The sequence below is a fragment of the Drosophila ananassae genome, chromosome 2R, assembly GCF_017639315.1.
Source record: "Drosophila ananassae strain 14024-0371.13 chromosome 2R, ASM1763931v2, whole genome shotgun sequence".
Lineage (NCBI taxonomy): Eukaryota > Metazoa > Arthropoda > Insecta > Diptera > Drosophilidae > Drosophila > Drosophila ananassae.
Window position 1 is genome coordinate 4710069 of NC_057928.1, and position 27663 is coordinate 4737731.

Consider the following 27663-nt stretch of genomic DNA (forward strand, 5'->3'; position numbering starts at 1 on the left):
GGAGCCTTCGTGTTGCCTTTGGTTTTATAGAAAAACACGCTGAGCAAACAAAGTTCTCTCTGGCGCTGTTTTCTTACACAAGACTTTCCCCGCTCTGTTTGTACATATTTTAATTACGCGACTCTGATTGGGAAGTATTTGACATCCTTGTGGGGAGTGCCGACGTTCGGCATGCCGTCCCCCAGCTGTCGTCACCCTAGGAGCAGTTTTTCGGTTGAAGCAGTTGACATTGGGTGAATGCGGGTCAAAGGGTGTGGACGTATTTGCTTTGTGGGCATCGCCACGATTTTTTTTGTTACGGAGGCCAGATGTCGGCGCTGAAACAATGTAATTCTTAGATGTGAATTAGCATTTGAATTTCCAGTCCTAACCTGAACATCACTGAGCGCTCCCAAGTGCACAGTTGCTACAACACTGTGTTCGAAATTTGGCATTCATATGAGGCAATAAAACGTCGTAAGAAAGAACATTGAATAAAAATCGCACAAATTGTATACTATACTGTACCGCTCGCATTGTATATCATATTTCGCCAAGTGCCGTCCGGAAGAACTTGGCAACATGTTGACTTGACAGTCTAGAGTTACCAGGCAATTGACACCCTTTTTGCATCACGCAAAGCAACCCTCCAGCCCAATCTGGGTCTCTGGCTTCATAAGGGTAATTTCAATAAATCCGGGGGTCCCCAACCTTCGGGAAACACACTATATTTCTTTTTGCGTAACACACGGAACTAGATTACATTTTTTCATCTGTTTGGAAGACGGCTGTCGTAGTGGTAGAGGGTAGGTAATATGCGGCAAATTCAAACTCCAATCAATAAATCGATGGGCGAAAGTCATCAGCATAAATCGACAGCCCCAGACAATTAACAATCGACCTGCAATCATCATTAACAATGGTCCATAATCCACTCAGCGTCCTGCGAATTGCCTCGTTTTAAATTGTAAATATAAATTTTGATGGCATTAAACGTTATTAAGCCCGCATATTTATTGCTGCGGCCGGGGAGGAGCCTTTCGGCCCTCGAAGTGCCCTCTCCTTCCCACTTGATAATTGCGGGAGCTTAATTAAATTTTCATGCAGTTGCCATAAAAGATTTTCGACCTGACGACTAATTAGATTTGCATTTTTATGAGCCACTGCATCAGCGCCTCTCCCCATTGACCAAGCTTAGATAATGAATATATCAAATGGTAATGCAAAGTCGAATAAAAAAGAAAATTGGTCAAATAATTTTGATGAGTTAATCAGGACCTTCCCAGGAGTGGTAGTTTCCGGGGGTGGGTAACGGCTTCTTCCTGGCCTTAGTCTTCACGGGTTCCTCTCCATCGCAGGTCTTTTTGGGCTCCGCATTTTTCTCGGCAGCCTCCTTGGCTGCCAGTAGCCGTTTGTGCTCCTCCACCAAGTCGATGGGCTGCCGGACGGCGCGGCGGGGATCCCTAGCGAAGTAGCTCTGGGAAAAAGAGTCTAGTTGCCCTCGAGGAATGTCGGGGTGCGGCTGGGTCCGACGGGAAACGGTGTCGGCAAACCGGTGGGCCGTCTTGTGAGAGCGGCCCAGAAAGAAGTCCCGCACCCGGCTTAGGAACGGGGCTACGTCGCGATGCTTGGGTGTGGGTGGCATTTTGGGTTTTGAGCAGTTGACCGGTTTAGATGTTGGAAATTTTGACAGTGCCGCAGAGATTACAATTCCAACGCCGCCTACCCTGCACCCCCCTTCCACGCAATTCCGTGCAACAGTTGCTGCGTCACACTCAAGGGGCGCCGCTCGTGGGTGTCGCGTCGGATGAGTCAATTCAATAAGCGTCAATCTCTCGGAGCGAACAGCTGTCAATCAGCTTGGCAATGAAATCTGCCAGCGATAAATTTCAATTATGGCCACAGAAAAGAAACAAAGCTGCGGAAATCCACTGCTTTTATAGGAAACCCTGGCAACTTGACCAAACAAGGCATTCGCAATATCTTCTCACTTTCGTGGATGATGTCGAAAAATGCGACTTTGGAATTAATAAAAACACTTCAATTTCCGATGCCAATCAGGACGCGGATTTCAGTGACTGCACACGAGTCGAGTGTGACAGGGGCACGCGTCGGGCTTTACTGTACTTAGAGGCGGCCCTGCACGTAGTCCTGTCACAGTGACAGTTGGAGCAGCCCACGCCGGATGTCTGCCCTCCGAACAAGAGCTGGAGATGAGATGTTAATCGGGAATACGAGAATACAGGAATACGGACTTGGCACTCCGCTCACATTTCATCAGATAAGCAGCTTGTCGAGATTTACGAAATCGAGCTGATTATGCCTTCCGAGGCCCAGAGGTCCATCGCCGCGTGTCAAAGGGTGAGCTGATGTGTTTATTTACCTTTTGGATTTCCCGGAATAGCGTCGATTCACAGGGACGGGGATCATTTCGGCCGTCAGAGAGTACTATGGGATCTGGGAAATGCATAAATCAGATTGACTCGACGCTCAATTTGATTACAATTTACGGCGCATGAAGGAAGTGCTCCGGATAAGGGGCTGCGCTGAAAATAAATAAGGTAAATACCTATTTATACGGGATGAAAAAATACTGAAATAATTAGTGTGAGAAAAGTTTTCCATTCATTCAGAAAGATGCAAATCCCTTCAGTAGTCTTCTAACTATTCATTCAGCTTATGTAAACAAATAATAAATATAAAGACCAAATAAATATCGTTTAAAAGTTTTGTAAATGTTTTGGATAAGGGTAATTTTTAGTCAAAGTTTTGAGCCAATCTTATGATTTTAGTACCTCATTTGACTACCAAAGTAGTATTATTTTACGTATTTTTATTTAAGGGCTTTTATAGAGTCGGTCTATCATCGTAAATCATTCCACATCAAATCAGTTTTTCCTTCAGTAGCCAACTAAGAAATGATATGCTTATTTCTTCAGGATTTCAGCTTATCACTAAATCTTTGGGCTCACAAGAATGTTGATGCTATGGCGACTTCCAGGGATGGGGCCATGGGGCTGGAAATGCGGTCAACGTCCGCTTCTTGATTGAACTAATTGACACATGTGGGAGGAAATTTTCAAAAATATCGTTTTGGGAATTCGTAACTCAAGCCAAGGTTAGACAAGACGTGGCAAGCTCCCTGAACTGCCGGTCGGTCGGTTTTTCTGCCCTCCTCCTGGCTGTTGTAATGCGATATGGCAAACATTTTCTAAGGACCCAGAAAACTTTAAAAGAAGACAAGCATAAGTTGTGGGGTGAAAGTAAAAGTAGCGAAGGTCACCAGCATCGGGCGCCTGCCTCTTCCCCGAAAAGACTTCTGGAGAAGCAGACCAGCTTTTAGCACACATGCCAAAGGACTTGGCAGTGACCTGCGTGGAGCACGCCCTGTCTTGGTCTCGTCGTTGTGAAAATGATAATGTTCAAGTTTTACAACTTAAGTCGTCAAAGTCAAACACACTCTAGGGAAATTACAAACACATTCGAGACAAGATTCTGAAGTACGAAAATCGTAGGACGCCGTCCGAAGGGCTGGAGCAGCATGCTGGATCGACTTTGGCGGGGAGGACTTTGGCAAGTACACGGGCCCTGCCATGGAGGTCAAAAGTTGGGGGTGGGATCTTAACTGATGAAACGCACCCACACCAAACTTCCTTCTGGCGCCGAACTCACCTGCTCAAATCTTAAGTTTGCCTCCCCGTTGTTTGGCTTTCAAGCTTTACAAGGCTTCGGGGTGGAATTAGTGGCAAGTACTTCCCTTCCCTCACCCATCCAGCCATTAGCATAAATAAACGCTTCTAAGTACGCCCCATAAAGGTGTAAATGCTCCGGTATTATTAGCCAAAGGCGAGCCCATGGACACCGTCACACTGGAGTGGGCTGAGGAGTTGCGGGGCCAACCGCTAGATGCCCTTCCGGGACTTTTGCTAGCGCTAAAATTTTACGTTTGCCAGCACACATAAAACTCCTCTCCAAGTATTTCATAAAATTTTGTTGCACATCAAAACTGTGCGACTTGCGGACATCTCTGGCTTGAATCGGACTCGAACCCACTGTCTCTGGCTGGTAAAAATGAGGCGGATGGGTGGAAATGAAATTTTATTAAATGACTGTCAAGTTCTTGGATGCCAAACTTGGCTCTGAAATTAGCAGAGTGGGGTGAGATGGGGCTTCCGTAGCTTTGGCTGACTAAGCAAATGGGTCATCCAAAGTGAGAGCTCCAAGTGAGGTCCAAAAGTGTTGACTGGACTGAAAAAGGGCTGGGTGGAGGCGCGATGATGCAGCTCATATTTCAGCCCCTGAGTCGTCCTAACTTTTTGCAGATTTCTAAGGAAACTTTTTATCTTTTCTGCGAGCGAAGTGATTTTCACCTTCAGGCCACCAGCACGCTGCCTTCCTATCAGACTCAAGGAATGCCTCCTGCCGCTCATTAAAATTTGGAAAACGTCCTGTTTATGTATCGGGAGCACCGTACCCGTCCCGTCAGAGGCCCATCCCATCCTCAAACACCTCCTTCCCAGCCACGGAATCGGTTTGGCGGGAAGTGAAGGCGGCGCTTCATTCATTTCATGCCCCGTTTATTGTTTTCGAAGTCATTCCCAGCGTCTTATCAATTTGGCCAACAGGCACGGGGCATGCACAAAAAGAGTAACCATTGTCTTCCGTTCCAGCCTCTTCTTATTGATAATGAAGACAGCAACAACGTTGTCTTGCCTCCTCCCTTGACGGAACGTGACTCTCTTATCAATGCGACTTGCTGCAGCCTCTTGCCACGCCCCTTACTTCGAAGTACCCAACGCAATTAAATTTTTAGCTATTGGCGGGGCGGCATTCGATTGCTTTACCTCGTCGTTTGCAAATCATTTGGCAGTCGATTCCCCTGTGGGTTCTCCCCGTGCCGCAGTCCTCTGTTCCCCATAGCCAGCCCTCAGCTCTATCGCTCATTTTTCATACTGACAGCCCAATGGGCGTTAATTGCATGGGTTCGGTTAAGTTTATGGCGCCAGATAAGCGCGCGTGATTTTTCTACAAATTTTATGCCCAGCGGGCACTCCGTCCCGCCTCCCTCGTCCTTCCGAGGGGGATGAAACTGTGACTTGTTGTAATGGGCGCTTCTTAGCTCCCCCTTGCTCGAAGATTAAAATTCGTCCTGTTCTTGCCGCATCTCGATTGGCGGCAGGCGGCGATAAGACGTGGATACCCAAGACCAAGGGTAAATGAGGATCCAAGAACATACATTTGAATTGGCGAAACGTGCATCCAAGAGCGTAATTACTCTTGAATAGCCGAACTTTGATCCTGAGGGATGTGGATGAGTTTGGAGGAAAATAAAAGAATTTTTGGAGTAATTAAGGAACAAATTATGATCAGATGAACATTTGGTTCTACAAGTGTATGGAATAATATTAATATGGATTGGATTTTATATTTTGCTTTATACTTAAAAGCTTTATACCTATTTTGCGTATAACTAAAAGTTGTTCGTTATGGAATAATTATAATTATCAATGAGATGGATTTTTATAAGCAAATAAAAAGTTAATGATGGTTTAGTGTCGCCTTCATCGCCATAAAAAGTAACTTTTGAGAATTGTATTGTATTGTGGTCTTATATACTTGCATAATATGAACAAAAATACATATATTTTATTGAAAAAATTTTGGACTTACCTTATTTTTTCCTGTGCACTTGGTTTGCCCATCACCTGAGTTGGTGGGAAGTGAGTTCTGTGTCCTTGTTGTTGCCCCTTCCGGTCTCTCCCATTTAAATGCACATATTTCACAGTTAACACGAGTTGGCTCATGGCTTGTCGGCTTCCTTCTGGGCTGCTCCAAATATGTAAACAAATAGTTTTGGCAATTGCCAAGTGGGCCATTTCAGACGTGACCCCCAGTCCCATTCTTGCCCCACAGGTCGTCCAGCCAGGCTGCATGTTGCGGCATGCGGTTGTGCAACGGCAACAACTTCTGCTACATGCAACCAGACGACTTCCTCGACACTCCCCGCCCGTCCGCTACCTTTCCATGGATGGCAGAATAAACGAGGCCTTAAATCGAACTTTGTTTACGTGTTGTGCTGGCTCCTAGGTCGGAGGTCGGATCGTCTCGTTTGAGGTTAACATAATTTAAGGCAGTTGGTGGTGAGGGCGGGAGGGGCCGGTGACTGCCCATTTAACATGCTGCCAACGTGCGTGTGGGTGCGAGTGTGGCAATTTCGCAAATTATAAATTTCCACCTGCGCAATATGCTGGGTGCCTGGTGTTCCTCCTCCGCTCCTGCCCCTCCTCTGCTGCCCACACGACTCTGTGGAAAGTTTAAAGCGCGACCAACTGTTTCCTGCTCGCAGGAACAATCCGACAATTGATCGCTGTTTCCGGTTCCTTCATTCCCGTGCTCAATGTTGTCCTCGCTCCTGTTAGGGAAATTAAGTCGACACCAAACATACTAGACGGGCAAATGGTCGGGGCTGCAGGTCGACGATAAATGGAAGCTTTCTTTGGAAGCAGTGTTACAAAATTCGTGGAGAGCGGAAAGCATGGCCTTGTTCGAGAAATGTTGGAAATGTTCAAAGTTTTGATGCTAATCAATATACCGCTGTAGTACTTTAACTTAATCATACGAGGATGAACCCGGGTTTTTTGAGGCAACTAATACAAATTTATGGCAAAGAAAGTGATGTTATACTTAGAATAAATAATTAAGACTTTCGTCTTGAAAACGGCCAAGCCACAGTAACATTTTCTTAAGTTGAATTGAGAAATATGACTAGCAACTGGTTATGGCTAAGTGCCCAATAAAAATGAACAGGAATCCGAATACAAGAGGATTAAAAGAAATTGCAGCGTCCTCCACAAGCATATAAAATAAATGGGGACCCTCTTGCTTAGCACCAAGTAATAGATAATTTGCATAGGGAAATGCGTATAAGGAGCAAATTGGCTTTAGAGCAAATTAAATATTGATAAATACATGTAAATTGCATATCGCCGCACTGCACTTCGGAAGCGAGATGGAGTCAATGCCGATGCAATATCCTTCCTGCAAGACTCCTGCATATGCAAGGCAGGAGCAGAAATAAAAACACCATCTTGCATACATTTATACTGCAAGGAAACAGAGGACAATAAACAATATGCAAAACACGACCGGACTCAGGAGCCATCCGAGAAGTTCCAGTTGGGATTGCGTTACATGTCTTTGCATACTGAGGAGCTGAACAGAAAAAGGAAGGGGCGCTGCAACAAGGTCAACCTGCCCCATTCGACATCAAACGTCCATAAATCCGGACTAATACAGAGCACGGAGTTGACTTTCTATTCTGCATAAATGTTCAATAAATGTAGCACCATAAATATTTAATAAATATAAGACAGGGACGCGGGACGCCGGCTGCCAGGCTCGGTACATATTAAAACAAAATCGAGGCAATAAAAGCACGCCGCCGGATACCCTCTACGCTCCGCCGGGGTTTATGTCTCAATTGCGTCATCAATTTGAATTTGATGGGAATGCGGATGCGGAATTGCGGAGCGACGAGCTGTGTTTGAGTTGGCTTGCTTATTGATCGCCCGATTGACATTGCATCAATTTCGGGCCAAAGTTAACAAGCGGCAGCAATACACGAGCATATAATACAGTCGCTATAAGATTTAAAAGCTTTTTCCTGCTTTTCTTCCCGACTGTTTGTCTTTCACGTTCTGTTTGTCTCCGCGTCTCGTCTGCTAGTGGATATTTTGCATTATTGGGGTCGGGGCGGAAAGTGACAGCGTTCTTCGCTGACAGCGGAGTTGCCTCTTCAGGCGTGTCGTCCTCGAGAGTCCTGCATCAGACATTTATTATTTACGTAATTAATATCCAATTAAAATTCGATATTTTGTGCAACTTTTCTATACAATTAATTAAATGTCCGCCCTGCATGTCCGGGGTAACACATTTTTATGTCACATCAGCAAATTGCAGGCCGCCGCATATCGAGGCCGCATTGAACGAGGCACATTGAATGTTGCACGTCGCACATCCATCGGAGCTGCCTATGCACACTCATTAACACAACAATAAAATACAAACGCAGCACCACCCCTCGGGGGGCGTGGACAATTAATTTGACTGACACACATGCAGATTTTGCCGCCGCTCGCGTTGTCATATTTGATTTACAGTTGCAATTTACGCACTTTCCGAAGGAGGAGGCTCAGGAACGGGAGCAGGAGCAGAAGCAGGAGCCGCATCTAGAGATGGGGCTGGAGGCGAGGAGTCGTCCGATGTGGCAGTCCTGCTGCCCTGGCCGACAGCTGTCCACGTCAGCATCCGGCTTGTGTTTGATGTTGTTAATTGATTTTCAAAGTCAACTTGCGTATGCCGTAGTAGTCAAGGGCGGGGAGGGGGATGTGATGCTGCGCGGTAGTGGAGGTAGTGGAGCGAGGAGGAGCCTTGGTGCGGGAGGGACAGGCCTGCTTTCGCTTTCGCCACACTTCGAGATTAGCAGAGCAGTGTAAAATGCATCTCCATTGAGGCGCAAGCGACATAAAACCAATTCCCAAACCGCATTCGCTGGACAATTTACAGACTGTGGACCCTGCTCCCCTGCACCTCTGCACCCCTTCACCGCTTCAAGCGGGCATCCCGCCTCTCCCACTCCCGCCACAGCCCCAATGTGCATTGTAAGTGCAGTGAAGCGCATTTGCAGCTGCAATTGCCAAGTGGATTTCGGAGTTGCTGCCTCCGCCGGGCGGCGAAGGGGCGTGCGGAGAGAGGCGGGGTGAGTGTTTGCTTTATGTGTGGCCATTGTCCTGCGCCCCACGGACATGCGACGGTGACTGTTGTCTGCCCTGGCATGCGGTTCAATCAAAGCGATTTTCAGTGTCCACAAAATTGCGCAAAAGGACATTTCGGTTATTTTAACACTGGCACTCCGCACAGGAGCGGAATTCGATTGCTTAGGGTAGGCATATCCGGAGTGTAGCATTGGAAAACAGAAAACAAATCCAATAAAATGTGCCATAACTTTAAGATTTTGGACCGGACTTCCCTTCTCCTCTCTACTTCCCATAGCTTGTTGTTCAGTGCACCATCACAAAGTGTGACCTTATAAAGTTTTTGGGCCCGATTTCCCGCGCCTAACCTGCAAACTGCTGGGCCCGCTTCTGGTTGCCGGACCTGCGCTTGTTATTGGCAATGAGTTAGGTTTTACTGTTTAAATTGAAACATGTTTAACGGGGGGTGGCGATAGCACGGGCTGAACTGCGGTTGTCTACAGTTCTAAGTGTATTGGCATTTAACGGCGAGTGCGTTCCGAAGGGACGACAGGGGACTAGGGGCTGAAAGACAGGACTCCTGACTGGGGGAGAAAAAACATGACAGTTGCATTAATTTTGACGTGCATTTTTCAAGTGCGGGGATTGCGTTCGCTGTCGCGAAAATGTTTGTTAAAGTCCCGGGAAGTGGTGCTCCGGGAGCGGACAGCCGGTGGAAGTTAAGCCATTGCAATTGAGATGAGCTGATTACGGAATCGGGGGAACACCACTCGCTAGGTATACGGGTATTTAAAGTTTGTTCAAGGGCTGGCAGCTAATTGTGACCCTCCTGATGCTTTGATAGTTCGGTGAACCCCTGCACTGACTACGAGCAACTTTTCTAATTAAACCAACAAAAGTAGCCCTTCAATCTCGATTCCAATTTCGCCTCCAGTAAACTACGTAGCGTAGAAGTTTGCAAAATCGAAGGGCGCATAACATAACAATTATAAAACATTTTGCAGGTTATTTTTAGAAGTAAAAAATTATGTTACATATTCCAATATTAAAGTAACTAAAATATAATAATTAAATTTAAAAAAAATTTAAAATCCGACTTTAATGGACCTATGTTCCTTTCGATGCATTTGTAGTTTGAAGAAAATCTGTAGACAAAAGACGAGAAACACAATGGCAAGGGTCACAATACCAGTGGTGGCAGAAGGCGTTTCCTTTTAGTATCTGAAATAATTCAGAAAAATTGCAACTTTCGACTTCCGCATTGAAAGTTTAAGTTCATTTCCTCCGGAGCACAGATCCGAGGCGAGAAATTAATTAGAACTTTTCCTAGACACGCGAGGGCTATCAGTGGTTTTATTCGTTCCCGGTCCTCGTTTGTCCGCACTTCTTTGTTTGTCTTTCGGTCCTGCAGTTCCCCTGTAGTACTTACTTGCTAATTCAAAATTTGTTGAATCCGAACCGAATTTTTTCGGGAACACGGGATATCACAGATGGCGTTGAAAAGATGCAAGCTGGGGCTCCCGTCTGTAGTCGCACTTTGACTTAGATTAATGGTGCTAGTAACTGAAGTTCTCTTCTCTTGCAGGCCTGAAGGACCCAAGCCTGGATAGGCACGTTGGCAAAGGTGAGTTTCGGAGTTGTAATCACTTTCCCTCTGATCAAAAATTAAAATTAATTAAGAAGCCACTGAAGACGTAAATTGTCTGTAATAGTTACAGACCGAAGTCCCGCCACACAAAGAGTAGGAAACTAAAACAAAACCCAAGACTCCTTGCCCCCCTCATGGCCATCGCCACAATAACTATAAATTCCCAGCCCGGAGCAACCGCAAGACATCCCCACAACCGCCCCAGAACATAAACCAAGCGGCTCTTTAAAACGCAATCAAGCTGAAAATTAATTAAAATTTTCAAATGGGATATGAAATTAATGCGCAGGCGGAATGAAATTATTTTTCCCCTCCGAAGCCAAGGTAAAACCAAGGTTTAAATTAAAACATACTTGCTACTGTCTAAGGCGGCGTTGCCGCCGTTGGAAGTCGTCGTCTCGATTTCATTAAAAATGTTTTTATGCTCGCATTACCCTTTCACTTTGGCGCCGTCGCACCATTACCCCGCCCCCCTCCGCAAGGACCAATTTAATTTGACTATGAAGCGCTTGCCGCATCCTTGACACTTTCACTTTTCCCACCCCCAGCCAGCTCTTCCCAGCCCCACTTCACGCAATTCCTTGTTTTAAGCAGCTTAAGCTTGTCGTTGACATTCGTCTGTGATGTTGTTTGTGCTGTAAAAGCGCTCATAATTTCACGCTAAACGAGCTCACAAGCGTCCTTTTTGGCCCCTCACCTGCACTGGGCTTTGGCAAGAGCGTTTCCGCCACAAACCCTTCCCCCAGGTATGGGCTGAGCTTGTTGGTTGTTTTAAAGTCGGTTCGGCCATTAGATGGTCCACACAAGATACACAAGAACAAAAGGAAAACACAAGTTAGATGGCTTGTTGTGTTAAAATTTCTAAAATAGCACAGGCCAAGCTATTAGATGTCTGAAAACACCCCAACTTTAAGCTCCACGGGCTCCGTTCTCTTGAGCAGGATAGTTGGGAATCAATCGATTCGTGCGCGGCAAATGAGATTGGATCAGTTCGGGCCAGTTCAAGGGCCTTCCATGTGTTGGCTGATTCTATCACATCTGATGATTGCAGCAATGAGACTTTCAGCAGAGGCAGCAAAGAAAAACTTATTGCATGCCTGGGAGCCTTTGAATGGATTCATCTTGGTGTATTCATATGCTTTTAAGCGAATTAGTCTGGCCAGCTAATGTGATAAGGTCTGGCGGACCCCTCATAATTATCCTTGGAATAAGCTGCAAGTCATTGCTAGGCATAAAGACCCGTCTCTGCAGCTTCTTTTGGCAGCCTCTTCCCCCTTTGGAGGCAATGTCACTACAGCCCCATAAATCAACCGGGATAGAGGGACCCGGACCAGGGGGAACCGCACATATCATAACATTAAACATATTTCACTTAGGCAAACGTTTAATCCGACAACTTGTCTGGCTTCCTCCGCCCACCTCAGCATATGAAGTGCTGCGAATACGTTTTCATTTCCGCTGGCGTTTTTATTTTTATTTCATAATGCGCGTTATCAAATAATGAATATCAAATGTAATGCTTATCATTTATTTGCCAAGCCGAAACCGAACCGGCCGGGCTGCGAGCGGGAAAGCCGGGGAGGAAAGGAGCTGCTCCCTGTCAGGCGGTAGCACATTATATTTACTTAATTTTCATTTCAAATTTGGTTGCCCCCAGCCGCTGCATAGGTAAATTGTGCCGGGGAGCACCGGGAGTGGCCAGGACCTTGTCATTGGCAGCGCACAGCATGGTAAATAGGAAAACCAGCATAATAAGCAAGTCGTATAGCCAAACTTCCTTGTTTGTGGACGCCAAGTCAAGTGTTGGGGTGTGATTGGGCGGCGGGGTGGCTTGGGGAAGCCACAGAGAGGTATGTTGATTCTTGCAGGTGGCTTAAGCTGCGTCTAAAGCGATAACGCAAAGTATTTGAAATTTTAATAAAACGAAATGCGAAGCCCCACTCACCCCCATTCGTCTTCCGCTGCCTGCGCACACACTGTACAGAAAAGCACTTTGGCGGATCCCAGATTCTCCGGTCCGTAGGTTTTCCGCTCAGCCACCTCCCGCCACTCTCCCGTCTACCGCCTCCCGGCTCTAGGGTTCGGAAAATGTTCGGCTGATGTATTCAAATAAGATTCGTGGCCGCCATTTTCCTGTCACTGACTGTGAAAATTCACAGCTTTTCCTCTTTTCGGAATTCCCCGGCTAATCTTTTGGTCAGCAAGGACTCGCCCCAGCCGCAGCCCCCTCCCAGACGCCTGTCGCCTTGTTGTCTATTCGGTTTTTTAAATTCCAATTTGGATGCTTCGTGGTTTGGAGGGACGTCCTCCCTAGCAACCAATATTATATTATTCAAGCCATCGCATTGGACTGATTCCCCCGCCAGTCCTTGGCGCTGGCTGTACTTGAAAACCGTAATTAGAATTGGTAATGTATTCAAATTGACTTTCATTTCCGTTTGCTCGTCGGATGCTTCGTTTGTTTTACTTTTGGCATTCTTCATCAAGATTTTTGCACTTTCCCAGTCGAGAGATAAGAGGCGATTTGGCTATTATTATATCCGACGTTGACAGCCCTCGCCAGCGCTCCAGTGGTGCTTCCGCGATGCCAAAATGATCAACTGCCTAGCCAAGAGGGCAGACAAAATAACTTTCTATTATCGAACCCAAATGATTCTTCGGCCATATTTCAAATTCTCTGAACGTAGAAGTTTTCCTCGCAGACGACGAGAAAGAAATGAAAATGAAACTTTTCTGTGGCGGAAAACCGTAAAGAATTCAACTAATAAAAATCAGGCATTCAAGTGCGAAAAAATCGCGAAAAGCATCATCAAATAATGTGCCACCCAAGCCGAATCACCATCCCGCGAATCGCAGTTGATTCCACCGAAAGACAAATAGAAAACCAAAGAAAGTAAAAGGCAACTTTGGAACAAAATAAAACTATGCTGCCAGCAGAGAGTGGAAAAGTTTCTCCCTCCCGAAGAACCCGCAATCCAATCCGACGATGGCAGCGTGAGGACGTCCAGCGTGACTGACACGAGCTCCGTGTAGAATCTTGGCTCACGAGCACATTTCTAGTTCCGGATGTGCCGCACAGTCATACGTCATCTGGAAAAATTTCGATGGCTAGTCCTCAGCGCGTGCCCGCCCCATTTTCCTTGAGGGTGGGGGGACCACATATTTTCTCTGCCACTAAGCGTGCGAAGTATTTTCCCTCATGGTCGGATGTGGATGCGGATGAGGATGCTACAACGTCCGTGTCTGTGTCCTGTGCCCCTTTCTGCGTGGCGGAAAAGCAATTTTCCTTTGTGTCGTGCACAGGTTTCAGTTGGCATTGTCTTCCACTTTCGTGGCACTGAGCTGGCAAATTTGTTGCAACCGAAATAAACACTTTATTAAATGCATCGGAATAAGCACCGCCCGAAACGCCCAAGATGCCGGGGATCAGAGGAGTAAAAAACTACCTTCTGCATCCCACATGTGGCTGCATCGGAAGGATCAACTTTGAGCCAAGTGAATTTGGTGCTAAGCTCGAATAAGTTATTCGGTGCCAGGGAAAAGTGAATTGCTAATGCACTCTGGCAGAAGGAACGTGGACGTGGCAAGAGGAACAATCCAATCTCTCGAAGTGAAAACCGTTCGCCGTCTAAATAACTTTGCCGATTAGCAAAGCCCTTTGAAATTATTACTTATTTATCTGCCAAATTCTTTACATGCCATTCAGGGACTGGGATGGGCTCCATGACTCCACCGACCCAATAATCGAAGGCAGGAATCAAATTATGCTAGAATTGAGATTGATTTTTTATTCAATTTTAATGCGACAAACGCAGGCAGATAAACAGACGCCATCGCCGAGGACACACATGGCCCGGAGCCCCTGGTTTTTGGTTGAACTCGGGTCGAGGCTTGCCTGCCTCTGGAACACGTGGCCTAAAAGGGGAGTGGCTGGGGGGAGGAATCACGCCGACGTCGGCACAAAAGGGAGTCGCTCTGGATCAGGTCGTCCTCCGGGCCAGGTCCTTATGGGAAACATTTTGAATATTACAACATAAATCGATTAGCTTCTATCAGCTTGTGCCTTAGCCCTCTCGACCCATGTGTGTATGCGGGGGTGTCTCTGTCTGTGCTGGCGCTGATTGACACTTGAAGCGAAATTTTTTGCTTGCCTCACTAGCTGCTGTTTGCTGAGCCAACTCCTCCATTGATATGCGCCCTGCCACTCGACTCTTCCCCGTCGGCCCGAGCTCCATCTAGTCTTAATAAGCCCCGCACATAGCTCCACTCCCGGCGGAGCGACGGTCGGGTTGGCAGCTCATCAATGCAGCCTTGTCGTTCTTTGGCCGTTTGGCCGACAACGAGACCCGATACCTGCCTTGTTCGGAGGGACGCGACCTCGATTTCTAACAAAAATTGAAAGGAAATTAAAGATTGAGTGGAAGCCCGCATTGAGCAAAAGGAAATTGTCGTGCGATAATTGGGGATTGAATTTTTATCGATTGACTCTAGAATACTGGCACGCAAACGAGGTCAGAGCTTATCCCATGCTTATCCTATTTCCCGTATATTACATTCATTTACTTACTAGTTCATACATCCTGCGTGCCTATAAATCCTACCCACTCGAAAAAAAAAACCTTAACATATTTAAAATTCTAACTTGTGATCTACAGAGTCACATGCCTTTTATGCTTTAAACAACTTCCTTTTCATGTCTTTGTTGTGTTGATGGCTTTCTTTTTTCGATTGACAGTTGGCTGCCCTGCTTCTGTCTGAGCCATATTCGAATTCTTTGCTGCAAAGGAATCTCAGGTTCAGCACCATCTCTCTTTTGTTGTCCAATTAAAAAGGTTCCCTGCTGAAAGGATTCTCTTTATTGCTGCGTGGTGTGAGGCTTTCCGGATAGTCCCTTTCGTAATGTCCCTACCATAAGTCCTCTTCACCTGAAGACAATTTGTTGTCGCGGCAGTTGACTTTGCCGATTCCCTTTCGCCTCAGCAACGCTCGTCCCGGAGCTTTAATTCTTCGGCTTTCTCGAAATTGTTGGCATTATTTTTGGCCATTCTGCTTTCTACCTTTCTACCGTCGCAGTAGTATGCGTAGCTTTGACTCCTGCTTGGTCTTCGATGCTCCTCGTGGGAAAGTTCACTCTAAAACTGTCAAGTTCCCATCAGCCTGCCCAGGCTACGCGGTCTGGTCATAATTATCACGCTAATGAATCAAGTGTACTCGCGTGTTACTAATTGATATGAGAAAGTAACGCTGCTCTGCCGTCGATTCCTATGGAAAAATCCTACGGAGTGAGCCAATGTGCCAGGGGTAGTTCTGTGATTTCCATGTGAAATTCCTTCCCGTTCTGCATCTTCGGTGTTTCCATATTTATCCTGCCGAGGATACCCAAGTTTTCCTTATTAGAACAAATACTCTGCGGCAATTGCTCGCATAATTTGTAAACTTTTATAAATGAATTTCTCTGATTTCCCTCATGCGTTTCGGGTTTACTTTGCTTCTCGGCTTAGCTTCTGTCTTTCAAGTCCAAACTCATATCCAAAGCCAAACTGGGCAACTATCCCCAGGGAGTTCGCGAAAGCTTGTTAAGCGGTGTTTCTGCCCCCTCAGGTGATGATGACAATGAATCTGTTTTGTCGCTGATGACTTTCGGCTCCCCAGGGTATTCAGCCAGTAATAGCTGCGATTGTATTTATATTTATTGTTATTTAGCTTAGAAAAAGCGAGGCTTCTATGCGAGCCTCGGGAGGAGCGAAGGGCAAGGCGAGAGGAGCGTAGAAAACTTTGCATAAGCTGAAGTGAGCTGCGACGGCAATCAATTTCAATTTTAAACCCTTTGCGAAGGACAACGTTTTTAATTAATCGTCGGATTACCAGGAACAGCAGGCTCGGGACGTGGCTGCTGGCAAGGGTCGCGGTTTATGCTCTTCCCGCACCATCCAGCTGTCCATTTTTTCTATTATCTGTGCCATTTATTCTATTTTTGTCGCACAACTCAACTAAACGAGCGACAAATGGCCGATGACCATCGGGCGTAGTGCCCGGCATCGTCCCTGTGGCGGCTTAATCCTTCCACGCTTTGTGCCATCGGAAGAGGAATGCGTCCACCACTTGTGATGGATTTCGTAGCCATAGTTAGCCGTGAGGCATCGAGCAGCGGGCATTCTGGCCATATGGCCACAAATACCATGACAACTTTGGGACAGAAAAACGATTGCAGTCGGATCTTTTTACTCATATTGTGGTTTTTTCCTGCTACGCCTCTCCAATCTGTTTTGAAAACCAATAAATCAGATTAATTGACCGGGTCTTTCCCTTTCCCAGGGAGCTTTCTGCCCATTCACTTGCACTTTAATTTCGAAGTCCTTTCATCTCTCCTCCGAGGACCCACCTAAATTGTTATGCGCTGTCGGAGAAGTCTACGGGATGTATTCATATGTTATATAATATATTAAAGAAATCATAAAAAATAGTGTAAAAAACGCGTTTTATTAGTTAAACAGCGTAAGACTACTAAAAAATGTTTCATTTTTGTTATAATCGTTTGAAAAATACTTTTATATATTATTCAAATATGAAATTCCGCAAATCGTAATTGACTATTCTTGTAATGTATAAAATATCATTCACATAAGAACAGTCCATGAAAAGATTGTAAAAACAAGAAAGGAAAGCGAACTTCGAGCGAAGCCGATGTTGATATACCCTTGCAGTTGAGTCGCAGTCCGCTAGGTGGCGCCACGCATCTTATATTATTAGATATATAGCGGATCGCATATCCCTTATGAAATTTGGCAAATCGAATTATTTTGCCAAAAGAGGAACCCATTGAAACTCCCATCCTTCTAACTTGGAAAACAACAAAGTTATGGCATTTCCGATCAATCAGGTATATGGCAGCTGTAGGATATTGACGCCCGATCCCGGGCGTTCCGACTTATATACTGCCTGCAAAGGAAAGAAGGGTGTGTGCAAAGTCTCAACTCTATAGCTAGAAAACTGAGAGACTAGTTTGCTTAGAAACGGACAGACGGACATGCTCATATCGACTCAGGAGGTGATCCTGATCAAGAATATATATACTTTATAGGGTCGGAGATGTCTCCTTCACTGCGTTGCACACTTTTGACCAAAATTATAATACCCTCTGCAAGGGTATAATAAACAATATTACATCAATAATAACGTTTGATTCAAAGGTTAAACTCAAGGACATCTTTTTCTTATATTCAAATACATATTTGCATAATATTCAATGCTCGAAAAATTTTTCTAAAATTTGGTGTCTAATAAGTCGACTAATTTTGGTCCTCCAGTAGTGTTTGTTGGTATAAACATATTGCATACTTTTCTGATTGCTTTTGGAGTTTTTATATTGAAACCGTTATTTGGTAAGCTTAAAATAAAAAACTATCGTTATGACTTTTTCAATATGTATTTCTGAATCCAATTTACAACGTTTTCCTCTTATCGGAAATATAGCTTGGCGAAATTCTATACTTTTAAAAAATTAATAAATATTACAATGTAAAATACACATTCCGTTATTTATTAACTATTATAATTATTTTTGTTTTAATTATGACAACCTCTATTTCTTTGAATCTTTAGATAATTTGGATCAAAAAATGTATTTTAAAATAGAGCATTAAATAGCTATTCTTTTAAATTAGCATTTTTTTTAGCAACTATAAATAAAGTTGTTTCTATTCTGCAAGCGAGCACTAAAGCTCGGCGAATGAAAACAGCTGTATTACGACAATAACATTGGATTGAATTCTTTGATCCAGCTGATCGATAACTTAAACCAGAACTGGGCCCCAGCTGATACTAATCGGCCGTAGTTTTTTAATTTGTAACAACGTGCCCGTCCTTTTATTTTGTGTGTAGTGTAACCAAAAAAAAAATAAAACTTGTCTTTGGGAGCTCGAAATAATGGGGAAAATCGTTATGAGTAAGTGTCTTAAAAGTTGAGATCTTGTGGTCAAAGTTTTTACATTTATTTTATAAGATTTTTTTTTCATAAATGATGGATTAAGCTGGGTTCAAATAATATAAATTATAAATGTTATAATGTTAACGAGGATAGTGTTTTGAATTAAATTTTTGATTTAAAATCCTTTCTTAAGTCGAGCCTAATGTTAACACTTTGAATTACATCTACCCAAAACAGTATATTGCCAGTAATTAAACCAATAGCTCTTGATTATCTATGTCTTAGTTCCTCTTCTGATTGTAACTCGGCCCATTTAGCCACCAAACTCTTTACCGGTTCGATTTGATGTGGCCATCATACTCTTCGCTTCTCATCAAAGCAAACAGGTCATAAATTCCAGTGGGTGCTAAGAGCCGCTTAGAAGCACAGCCAATGTGTAACAGTGAAAGTAACGACTCAGTTCGCCCATTTCCGATGCCCCATCAGAGTCACTGGACAGTAGCCCGGTAGACGACGTGTCATCATCGTTACAGCGCAAATCTGCGCCCGGGGCCATGTTATTGCAACAATCGACACCCGACGCGTTGCAAACACACATTGCCACACGTCCAAAATGATTTCGGGCCGGGCACCGGAGCGGATTCGGAGTAACCCCTGGAGTATTTCGATTCTGACCACCACTACACCACCTCCTCTTGCGTTTGCAGTGCCTTTACTCCACGGGGGTGTTGACAATTCTAACGCAATAATTGCGACTGCGGACCGCACGACGCTCCACAGGACTCGGGACTGCGATTTGGATTGGAATGGAATTACCGAAAGGTGTGGCCTTGACTCGCCCCACGCCCCGCGGCCCTTTCTGCCGCACCACCTCACTCGTTACATCGTGTTTGACACAATGTCAACTTTGTAATAAGTTTCAACGCGGCACTACGGTGCCGTAAAAAGTGTACGAGTCCCGGTCATGTTAATGGCAGTGGCTGTGGTAGCTCGCTTTGATCTACGCTCCGGGGTAGTTTTCCTGGGCTTGCAGTCCGCAGTCCACAGTCGGCAATCCGCAATCCGCACCCCGTGTCAGACGAGACGCACTTTTAATGAACGGTCCCCCTGCCGGCTTCTCCTTTTGCTGATTTTTGATCCTGTTACGCATTGTGGCCATTGTTCTCGCACTCGCGCATTCATCATTTGCCCGGACTCGGTTTTTTCTTACGTTTTTTTTCGGTTGGGTGTTTATTATTAGCCTGGCAAATACATCCGGTCGCCGCCGAGGCTGCTCTCCCTTTCTGGGGTATTTAGTCGAATTCTCTTCCATTATGTTGACTATTGGCGGCAGTTCGTTTAATGAGTTGAATATGTCATTGGGCGGCTGCTGTGCGGCTGACAGAGGCAGAAGTTGTCAACAATAATGACTATGGTCATTAGCATCTAAAAATGTTTCCTTTTATTCGAAAGCACACAGCACAGTTATTAAACACAGCTAAGCATCTATTTAATGGCGGAAGGAAAACGGCACGTATTATTGCTTGTGAAAAAAGTACAGAGCTCTGATTATAACATTTGAATTTTGAATGGATTGTGTTTTCTCATATATCCTCATATATACTTATATTATTTCCTTGTCAATTATACAACCTGTTGTCTTAATTAAATTTTTGGTGGTGCATTGTATTTTTTTTGAAAATTCCAGATATGCTTTCCTTCCCAAGTGAGTTTTCCTATCTAGTCTTTATGCAAAAACTGAAAAAGCTTTGGGATTGTGTTTCCTGTTGAAATGAAGTGCAGGGGATTATTAGGAGATACAAATCGTGTTATCTTAGTTCCAAGCTTATCTCTATTCCTGCCTGCATATAAATAAATAATGAGGAGACATTTTTAAACCTCTCTAAAATAAAACAATTTAATTGCTAAAATTTTTTAAATTAAAGTTTTGACTTTAAATTTAGCTAGTTGATACATCCGTGTCCGTCCATGTGACAAAAATCGCCACTTCAATTCCGTAAATGATAAACGCTGAAAATTACATAGTTTTTCAAAAAACAGATGCTTGAAAATGTGACATTTATTTGTGACACATGCTCAGGGACTCACCATGACTTACCGTGATTCCCTGCAGACCCATCGAATGGAAGCTGACGAACTCATTAACATAACACTGCTGCGAATTTACAAATGCTGCGAACGGATGAGCTGCCTCTGCAGGAGCGTTATCTTCCCGCTACTGGTGCTCAGTAAACCGCAAAATCGAATCCATAGATCAAGCGCACTAGTAAAAAAAATAGAAACTGATTGGGCAAGCGCTGATAAATGAAAACCAGACCAATTGTTTGCATTGCTTTGACATGTTTGATAACAATTGTGGCGAAGTCGGGCAGGGGCCGGATACAAGGGACAGGAGCCAATGGACTGGGGACAAGGGACAGGGGTGCGACTTAAGCCGCCGACAATTGCAAATGCCTATAGAAATTGAAAAATGCGGAAACAGAGCACAGCAACCCTTAAGCCGGGTCCTTCGTGTCCTGTTTTGGGCATTTGCATCGATTTCAATTAATTTGCTTGTTGTGTTGTCCTCGATCCTTTGCCAAAGTTGTTCACATTGCGCGATTGTAATTGATATTTGGCTTAGGTTTAAGGCCTGGTCGTTCGAGTCAAGTGCTTTCAACCCTCTCGACCCCACCCCAGCCCGATGGGAATTATGCAAATGCATTAGAGGCTGACGGGACTGCCGGTGCTGCCGGGGCCCAGCCGCCTTCTTCCGTCATTCACCTCGAAGCCGACGGTCTGCGCCGGAATTATTCACGCAGAAAACTCCATGCCTTCTTCAGCTCAGCTGTGCGGATTTTCCCTGCCACAGAGAATTCGCGGGTGACACAGCCAACTGTCATTGGCATCGGAGAGACAACAGGACAAGGACACCTTGTGGGTGCAGCCCCCACCCTAGGATGCCCTGGATGAGTCACAGGGTTTCGCACTTAGAATTTGGGATTCCACACTCAACATTTGCTTTTAGTTTTGTGAATTTCAAATGCCACGACATCTGTTCAAGTTCTTCGGGGATCAACCCGATTGTCGGATTTTCAAGCAGTGCTAATGCGTCGAGCCGGGGGAGAAGTCTATAGAGGGCATTGCAAATGACAGGACCTTCTAAACGGACATTCAAAACACCGTAACACCGTTTGTTTTCCATAATTGCTCCAATTTGAATGTCTAATTTAAACCAATTTATGAACGTGTTACTATTATTAGTCGCCTTCAATAAGTTCGTGCACGTGAGGGTCTTAGGCATCCATTACCCCGAAATCAATTATTAATGAGGATCAATCGATGTCCTGCCCTTGGAATTTATTTCGGAACGCATACAAAATGTATGAGGAATTGGGAATTTATTTTTTAAATGTATTATGGGTAAATCGGTTTAAAAACTTTTCCTCCTCACTGAGCTTCATTTTGTTTGAAACTTTTACCCCAGAAACTTTCTGTTAATTGTTAATTGGCTGCATCGATTGTTAATTGTGCGCGTTGTTGTTGGTGGAGACCTGATTGGGGGCATTGTAAGTAAAAAGTTTCGAGTGCTTTCGTCTGGCTAAAGTTGGCAGCGAAACAAAGGGAACTTCGATTGATTGGTGGCTGAATTAATTACGCGAATTGCGCAAGATTACATAATCCCCCATGGCCACTCTTCCTACGTTCTTGGAAACTTAAAGCTCTAAGATATGCCCCCTCTGGAATGTTTTTCCGAAAAGCAGAATGCTAGTTATAAGCAATAAAAGTTCCTGAGCCATTTCTATAAGTTTACAATTTATTTAAAAAGTTACAAAGTATGAGATGAATGAATTTAGACTCAATAAAAAAATAAAATAAATTTTGACTATTAAAATAACTGTAAGATTCAATTTTTAATAAATTTTAGTAAAAGATTTTATAATTTTCTTACGATTATTTAAAAAAAAACTTCTCACCAAATCGTGAGATAACTCAGTCCATAAATTCGTAAGTTCCACATCGAATAGACGCAGCAAAAATAATCAATACTCAAAGAGAGGTCTTCCTGATCCCAATCCCCTTAGGATATTGGCATTTCACTTTTTCCAGCCATTTTCAACGCCAATTTTTTCTTTTCACAAAATTTGGCAAATTTACACTTCCGCAACAAAGCGCCCAACAGGAGCAGCGCTTCGACGGAATCCAAAGTCCCAACTAGCAACACACCCCCAGATTCCAATTCCCAGTCGCCACCCGCCCCATTTTCGGCATTGCCTGATTGCGCAAGAGCCACATAAATAAGGGAAACATTCAATGCAAATTGGACTATTTACGCAAATTTTATTGCCACACAATTTTTGTACATTTATTTTGTTTTTGTTGTCGCTAGTTTTCCTTTCGCCACATAAAGAGCAAATGCTTTATTCCTTTGTTGATGCTAATATTTTGATGCCTCTGCGGAGTTAGTCGCCCCAAGCGTCTTCTAAATCAGGCCATTTGAGCGTTGGTTCCTCCAGCCCTATTTCCCCCCATTTTTGTCTTCGTCGTACTTCATCTGCGACCCGGCCCAGTCCGATGTGGAACCCTTTCTGCCTCATCGAATTATGCGATTTTCCGTCATTATTTCCTCGCAAAACGATTCTAACGTCCCCCATTCTCCGCCGAAAGTGGCTGGGTGGCCGAATGTGCTTTTTATTGACATTAAGACGCGGCGCAGATATTCCCGGCATCAATCCAGTCGGCCTGTGGGCGAAATGTGTGTAGTCTGTGTGTCATAAAGCCGCGTGCGATGGAGATTTACCAATAAATTCGTTCTAGTGAAAATTTATGGCCATTGCTTTTTAAACCGCGGCGCTTGCTGGCCCTGAAATTTTGATCGCCCGGAAATTGACTTGGGGCTTATCTCCGTCCTGTTAGGACCGGCCCGTGGAATGGAAAGGGTTCATACTAAGCAAAGTTAATTGAGCCATATGTGTACAAAAGTGTGTGGGATAAAGGTGCCTAAGGCGGCGTGAACACACTACTAGGATCAAGTTGCACAAACTAAAGCCTAAAATATGAAGTAAAGGTGGTTCAAGACTTCTTCCTGATGTCATCCTTTAAGTCATACCGCTTTAACAACTCACATGCGATGGGACAAATTAACAGAGTTATTAGCTCGTTATCTTTTGCACTTGATATTTACACAGTTCGGAACCAAACGCCGAACAAATCAGCGCCAAAGCCAACCGACAGGAAACTCGCGGAAGGAGCGCGACGCCCGCCCCCCGCAGTCCGTCCACAGTTTACCCTAATTTTGTCGTTTGTGTTGCTTAAAATTCAAACAATGTGTTGATGCCTTCACACCAACCAAAACATGCATAATTAATATGCAAAAAGCAGTAGCAACAGCAGCCGCAGCAGCATCCGGCAAAGGAGAAACTTTTCCGAACGGGTTGCTTGTGGAAAATTGAAAGGGTTACCATAATTTTTTTTGTGGCTAGCGGGGGAAGCTGGAGCGGGTGGGGGCTGCGGGTGGAGCTGGGGCTGTGGAAAGGGTTGGACAGGAACAAATTCTGAAGCTGAGGCCGAGGCGACACTTTGCTTTTTGCCCGCTTCATTATCACAGCTTCCGCGTCAACATTATTTCCGCACAAAACAGTGGGAATGTGTGGGAGGGGTGCGAGTTGTTGTTTTTGGTATTGCCATGCATAATTCATATGAGAAAGGCAACAATAGGCGTCGAGATGAACGGAGCAAAAGTGAAAACCCCAAACCCTTGCAAGTTGACAACGCAAATGCTTTAATTGAAGCGCACCCAGCCTCACAAGTACCCACACACTAATTTGCATATTTCAATGCATGCAATTAGGCGTGGGAAGAGGTGGGGGTGGTGAGGAGGTGGACGGTCCAAAGCCGGTGGAGAAGGCATCAACTGCCGTGACACGGAAAAAGTTTGCGTTCTTTCAAACAACTTTCATTTGTTCCACCTCAGCTGGAAAGCCAACCTTTTTAACGCTTGCCTTCTGCTTTCTTTCCAGCCAAATCACGGCATTTTACGGTGAACGGTCTAAGTGCCAATAACACGCTTCAGCAGCAACAGTACAACCTGCCGCCGTCGAATGACACTCGCAATATCTACAACAATCCGTATATTCCGCCGCAGCAACAGCAACAGCAACAAACGCAGCAGACACAGCAGCAGCGAACAGCCCACTTGTTCAAGGCCCTGGCTGCCTCGGCGACTGGGAGCAACAGTCTGACCCATCCGTACGACTTTTCCAACTCGTCATCCTCCTCGAACGCCAACAACGAGCTCCAGGGATCATCCTCTTCGGAAGCCGATAACGCTTTTCTAACTCATAATAACGGTGGGTACTTTTATTCATATATAAACCCTAACTCACGGTACTCTTGCATAATTAAATATATATTGTATATTAAAAAAAGCCTGTCTATCTGATCATTTGATCATCTGATCATGAAATCTGATCATGAAATAGGTAGTATCACCTCCATCGATCGATATTTCGAAAAAAAAGTATAATGGCTAACTAAACAAGATATGAAATAATTCCTTATATCGGAATAAAGTAAATTTTTATTTATTTATTTTGAAGAATCATAAAAATGGTTTCTAAAGATTCAATGTTTTCCTTGAACATTTTCCCTAATAAGCGACGACAACTATTTTAAAACTTTTGACACAAATTTATGTTTTTTTGCATTGACAACCATTCATGTTTATATTGGCGAGACAATGAATACTGTATCCTGTATCTGCCGGAAGGATTTTTATTTCCCAGTAATTTAACCTCGAAACTTATAATAAAAGTTGTTCGTTTTTGCATAGATTCAAACTAAGAATTTCTTTTGTATATAAACACTGTTCTGGATCTCAATCAAATCAGGATCCCAGCAATTAAAATCATAACTTTCTGCGATTCACTGGCTTATATCCTTGCTTGCACTTTCCATTGCCAAGATTGAAAAATAAGGGCTCTGCCAAATTGGGAGAGGTCTGCACGGAGGGCAGCCCGGTTGCCATAATTTGCACGCAATTTGCATTTGAAATGGCCAATTCCCGTTCCAATCCCTCCCTGCTGCTGGAGTTGGCCAGCAGTCTAGCCTCCCTTCTAATTACGGCTTACAAAAAGGTGCTCGGAGCTCATAGCTCAGATCCATCTTCAGTCTGTGTCCTAGGACAAGGCACGAGCAACTCGGCACCCTGTGCGGCAGCAGTAAGTGAAATTTATGTGAGTGTTTATAATTTGTAAAAGTAAACGGTCCAAGGGCCAGACCGGCCAAGCTAGAGGTAAATGAGACTTTGTTTAGCAACAAATTGCACAGAGAAGGGCTTGAGAAACGGGAGTGTTCCTGAGATTTATGGGACCGGACTTGGCTGAGGACGAGGCCAGCGCCAGGTGAGATCAGCGGGGAAACTATGTGCACGGCTACATGCGTACACGGTTATCCAGGTGGAATTAAGTCATCACTGTTAAGCCAACAGTATCTAATAATCGGATGTTTGACTCTTCGACTTGGTGCTCGTTCCTGCAACTCCCGGCCGCTCTCCTCTCCCCGAACTAACGTCGAATCATGACTCTGGGTTGCTGCGCTTGTTGTCGGCTTTCCTACTGGGGTGGCCATAAAATGTGGCAAAGTGCAATTGCTTGGCCGGGCCACTGAATGGTCGTAGTTTGTTCAGACGCCGCCAGTTATGCAATAAAAATCATTAAAAATATAAAAATGAAAGCGCAGCCCTAACAGGCAACAGGCTTCTTTGCCCCGACCCGACCACGCCAACGAAGAGGAGAGGCTGATAAAGCCATGCTAAGGGGATTGAAAAAATCCTGCCAGACGCTGGGAGATGCATCGTTGGGAGATGCTGTAACAAGTAGCAAGTAACAGGAAACTAAACGAGCGCCCAGCGCCATAAACTTAAATCACGATTAAAAGTGTGATTATCCTTGTGGCTCTACAAATCGCGGCTGCTGCAGCTGACAGCTCAGAGAACGAGGACGCAGGACGCAGCCGCCGTCTGTCCTGTCTCATGTCCTGGCTGCTTCCTTTCCTTGTATCTGTTGTTGCAGTTGTTTGATTTTATATCTTTACAACCAGGCGCGGCTGTGGATGAGCAAGAGCAGTCTCCATCCATGTTGTGTCGTCCGCGTAGGGAAAGACGCCTCAAGAGTATGGCCGGAGTTGTTTGCTCGGTGCCGACTCTGTTGTGTTTTGTTTCGACTTGAATGGGGCTCGGGGCTGGCTGTTTCCGCCCAAGGATATCAGCATAGATCAGGGAGTAAACCCATTTTAAGTGCCTTAAAGTTGTGGATAGAAAACAGAATATGGTCGCAAGATTGGAAGCCTAGCCTGCACAACTTTGGTATTAAAGGGGAATTCTGGACACCATGAATGGTTTTTTGTTTATTGACTATAAAAATTAGACTGAAGGTCCAAAACTGAGGACGGCAATAAATCCTGTTCAGCTCTTCCAAAGTCTTGGCATTATTGAACGCTCAAATTGCACGTAATCAAAGAAAGGACAGTCCCTTTCGCATATGTCCAAATGCTGCCCGTCAATTGCCGGTCTCTTTGCCGGAACAGCCCCTAAACTGTCAATTGTTCAATAGGTATTTGCCAATTTTACATTCGTCCTGGCTCTTCGGCTCTTTCTGCTCGTAGTGTTTTGATTTCACTGCAAATACAAACAAAGCCAAATGCAAATAACGCCGGTCGGAAGGGGGCCTAAAACAATGGAACAGTCAGGGTGGATCGGGATGGACATTCAGCTTATCACAACCGACCCATCGTCCGTCCGTACGTCCGGCTGTCTGACATTGGCTTACGCCCCCACCCCCACTTGCCCCGTCCGGTCACAACAGAACGGAACAATTGACTCTCGTATTTCACTGATGAACTTAACTTATGTCAAAATATGCGATAAGTAATCCTTTTTAGATCCGACATTCGGCTTCCCGAATCGTTCGGGTCGGCCAACACTTGTCAGTCTGGGCCGTGGCCCTCGAACCCTTCGCCTGTGTAAATATTTTCTTACCAGTGATAATTCAGAGCCGTGACTCTGGGGGTTGAAGCCTGAGACTTGATGGAAATGGTCATTTTACAAAATCCAAAACAAAAAGTTTATTTATGTTTTCTTTGGCCCCGTATTGAAGGCTTCTATTAATTTGTGGCGGATGACTGGCAGATGGGGTGGAAGCGGTCAAGGCTCGTCTTTATTTGATTTTCATTTGACGGAAGAGGCGGGGATGCGAAATCACTAAAGACAGAAGATTCAAGAGCCATCTCTTGAGTTAAGCAATGGAAAGGCAGATTTTCCTCTTTTCTTAGTGTACTCCAGTTTTATTTGGATATATCCCCCGCTTCCGCTACATCAA

General features: G+C 44.8%; 2 protein-coding genes across 8 annotated transcripts in view; one reads left to right on the forward strand and one right to left on the reverse strand.

Annotated features, from left to right (window-relative positions):
* LOC6506099 overlaps positions 1-27663 on the forward strand; it is a 152394-nt gene that overhangs the window by 25014 nt on the left and 99717 nt on the right. For 4 of the 7 annotated variants that reach the window (XM_044714739.1, XM_044714740.1, XM_001958517.4 and 1 more), the window contains exons 3-4: positions 10318-10356; positions 24307-24636. In XM_044714739.1, the coding sequence (XP_044570674.1) occupies positions 10318-10356; positions 24307-24636 (369 nt within the window). Of the gene's footprint in view, positions 1-10317; positions 10357-18157; positions 18326-24306; positions 24637-27663 lie in introns of those variants that run through there. The other 3 variants (XM_044714741.1, XR_004310858.2, XM_044714742.1) reach the window with 2 other exon arrangements.
* Positions 675-1700, reverse strand: LOC6493849. The gene has a single exon (XM_001958518.4). The coding sequence runs from the start codon at positions 1622-1624 to the stop codon at positions 1247-1249; it is 378 nt and encodes a 125-aa protein (XP_001958554.1). The 5' UTR covers positions 1625-1700; the 3' UTR covers positions 675-1246.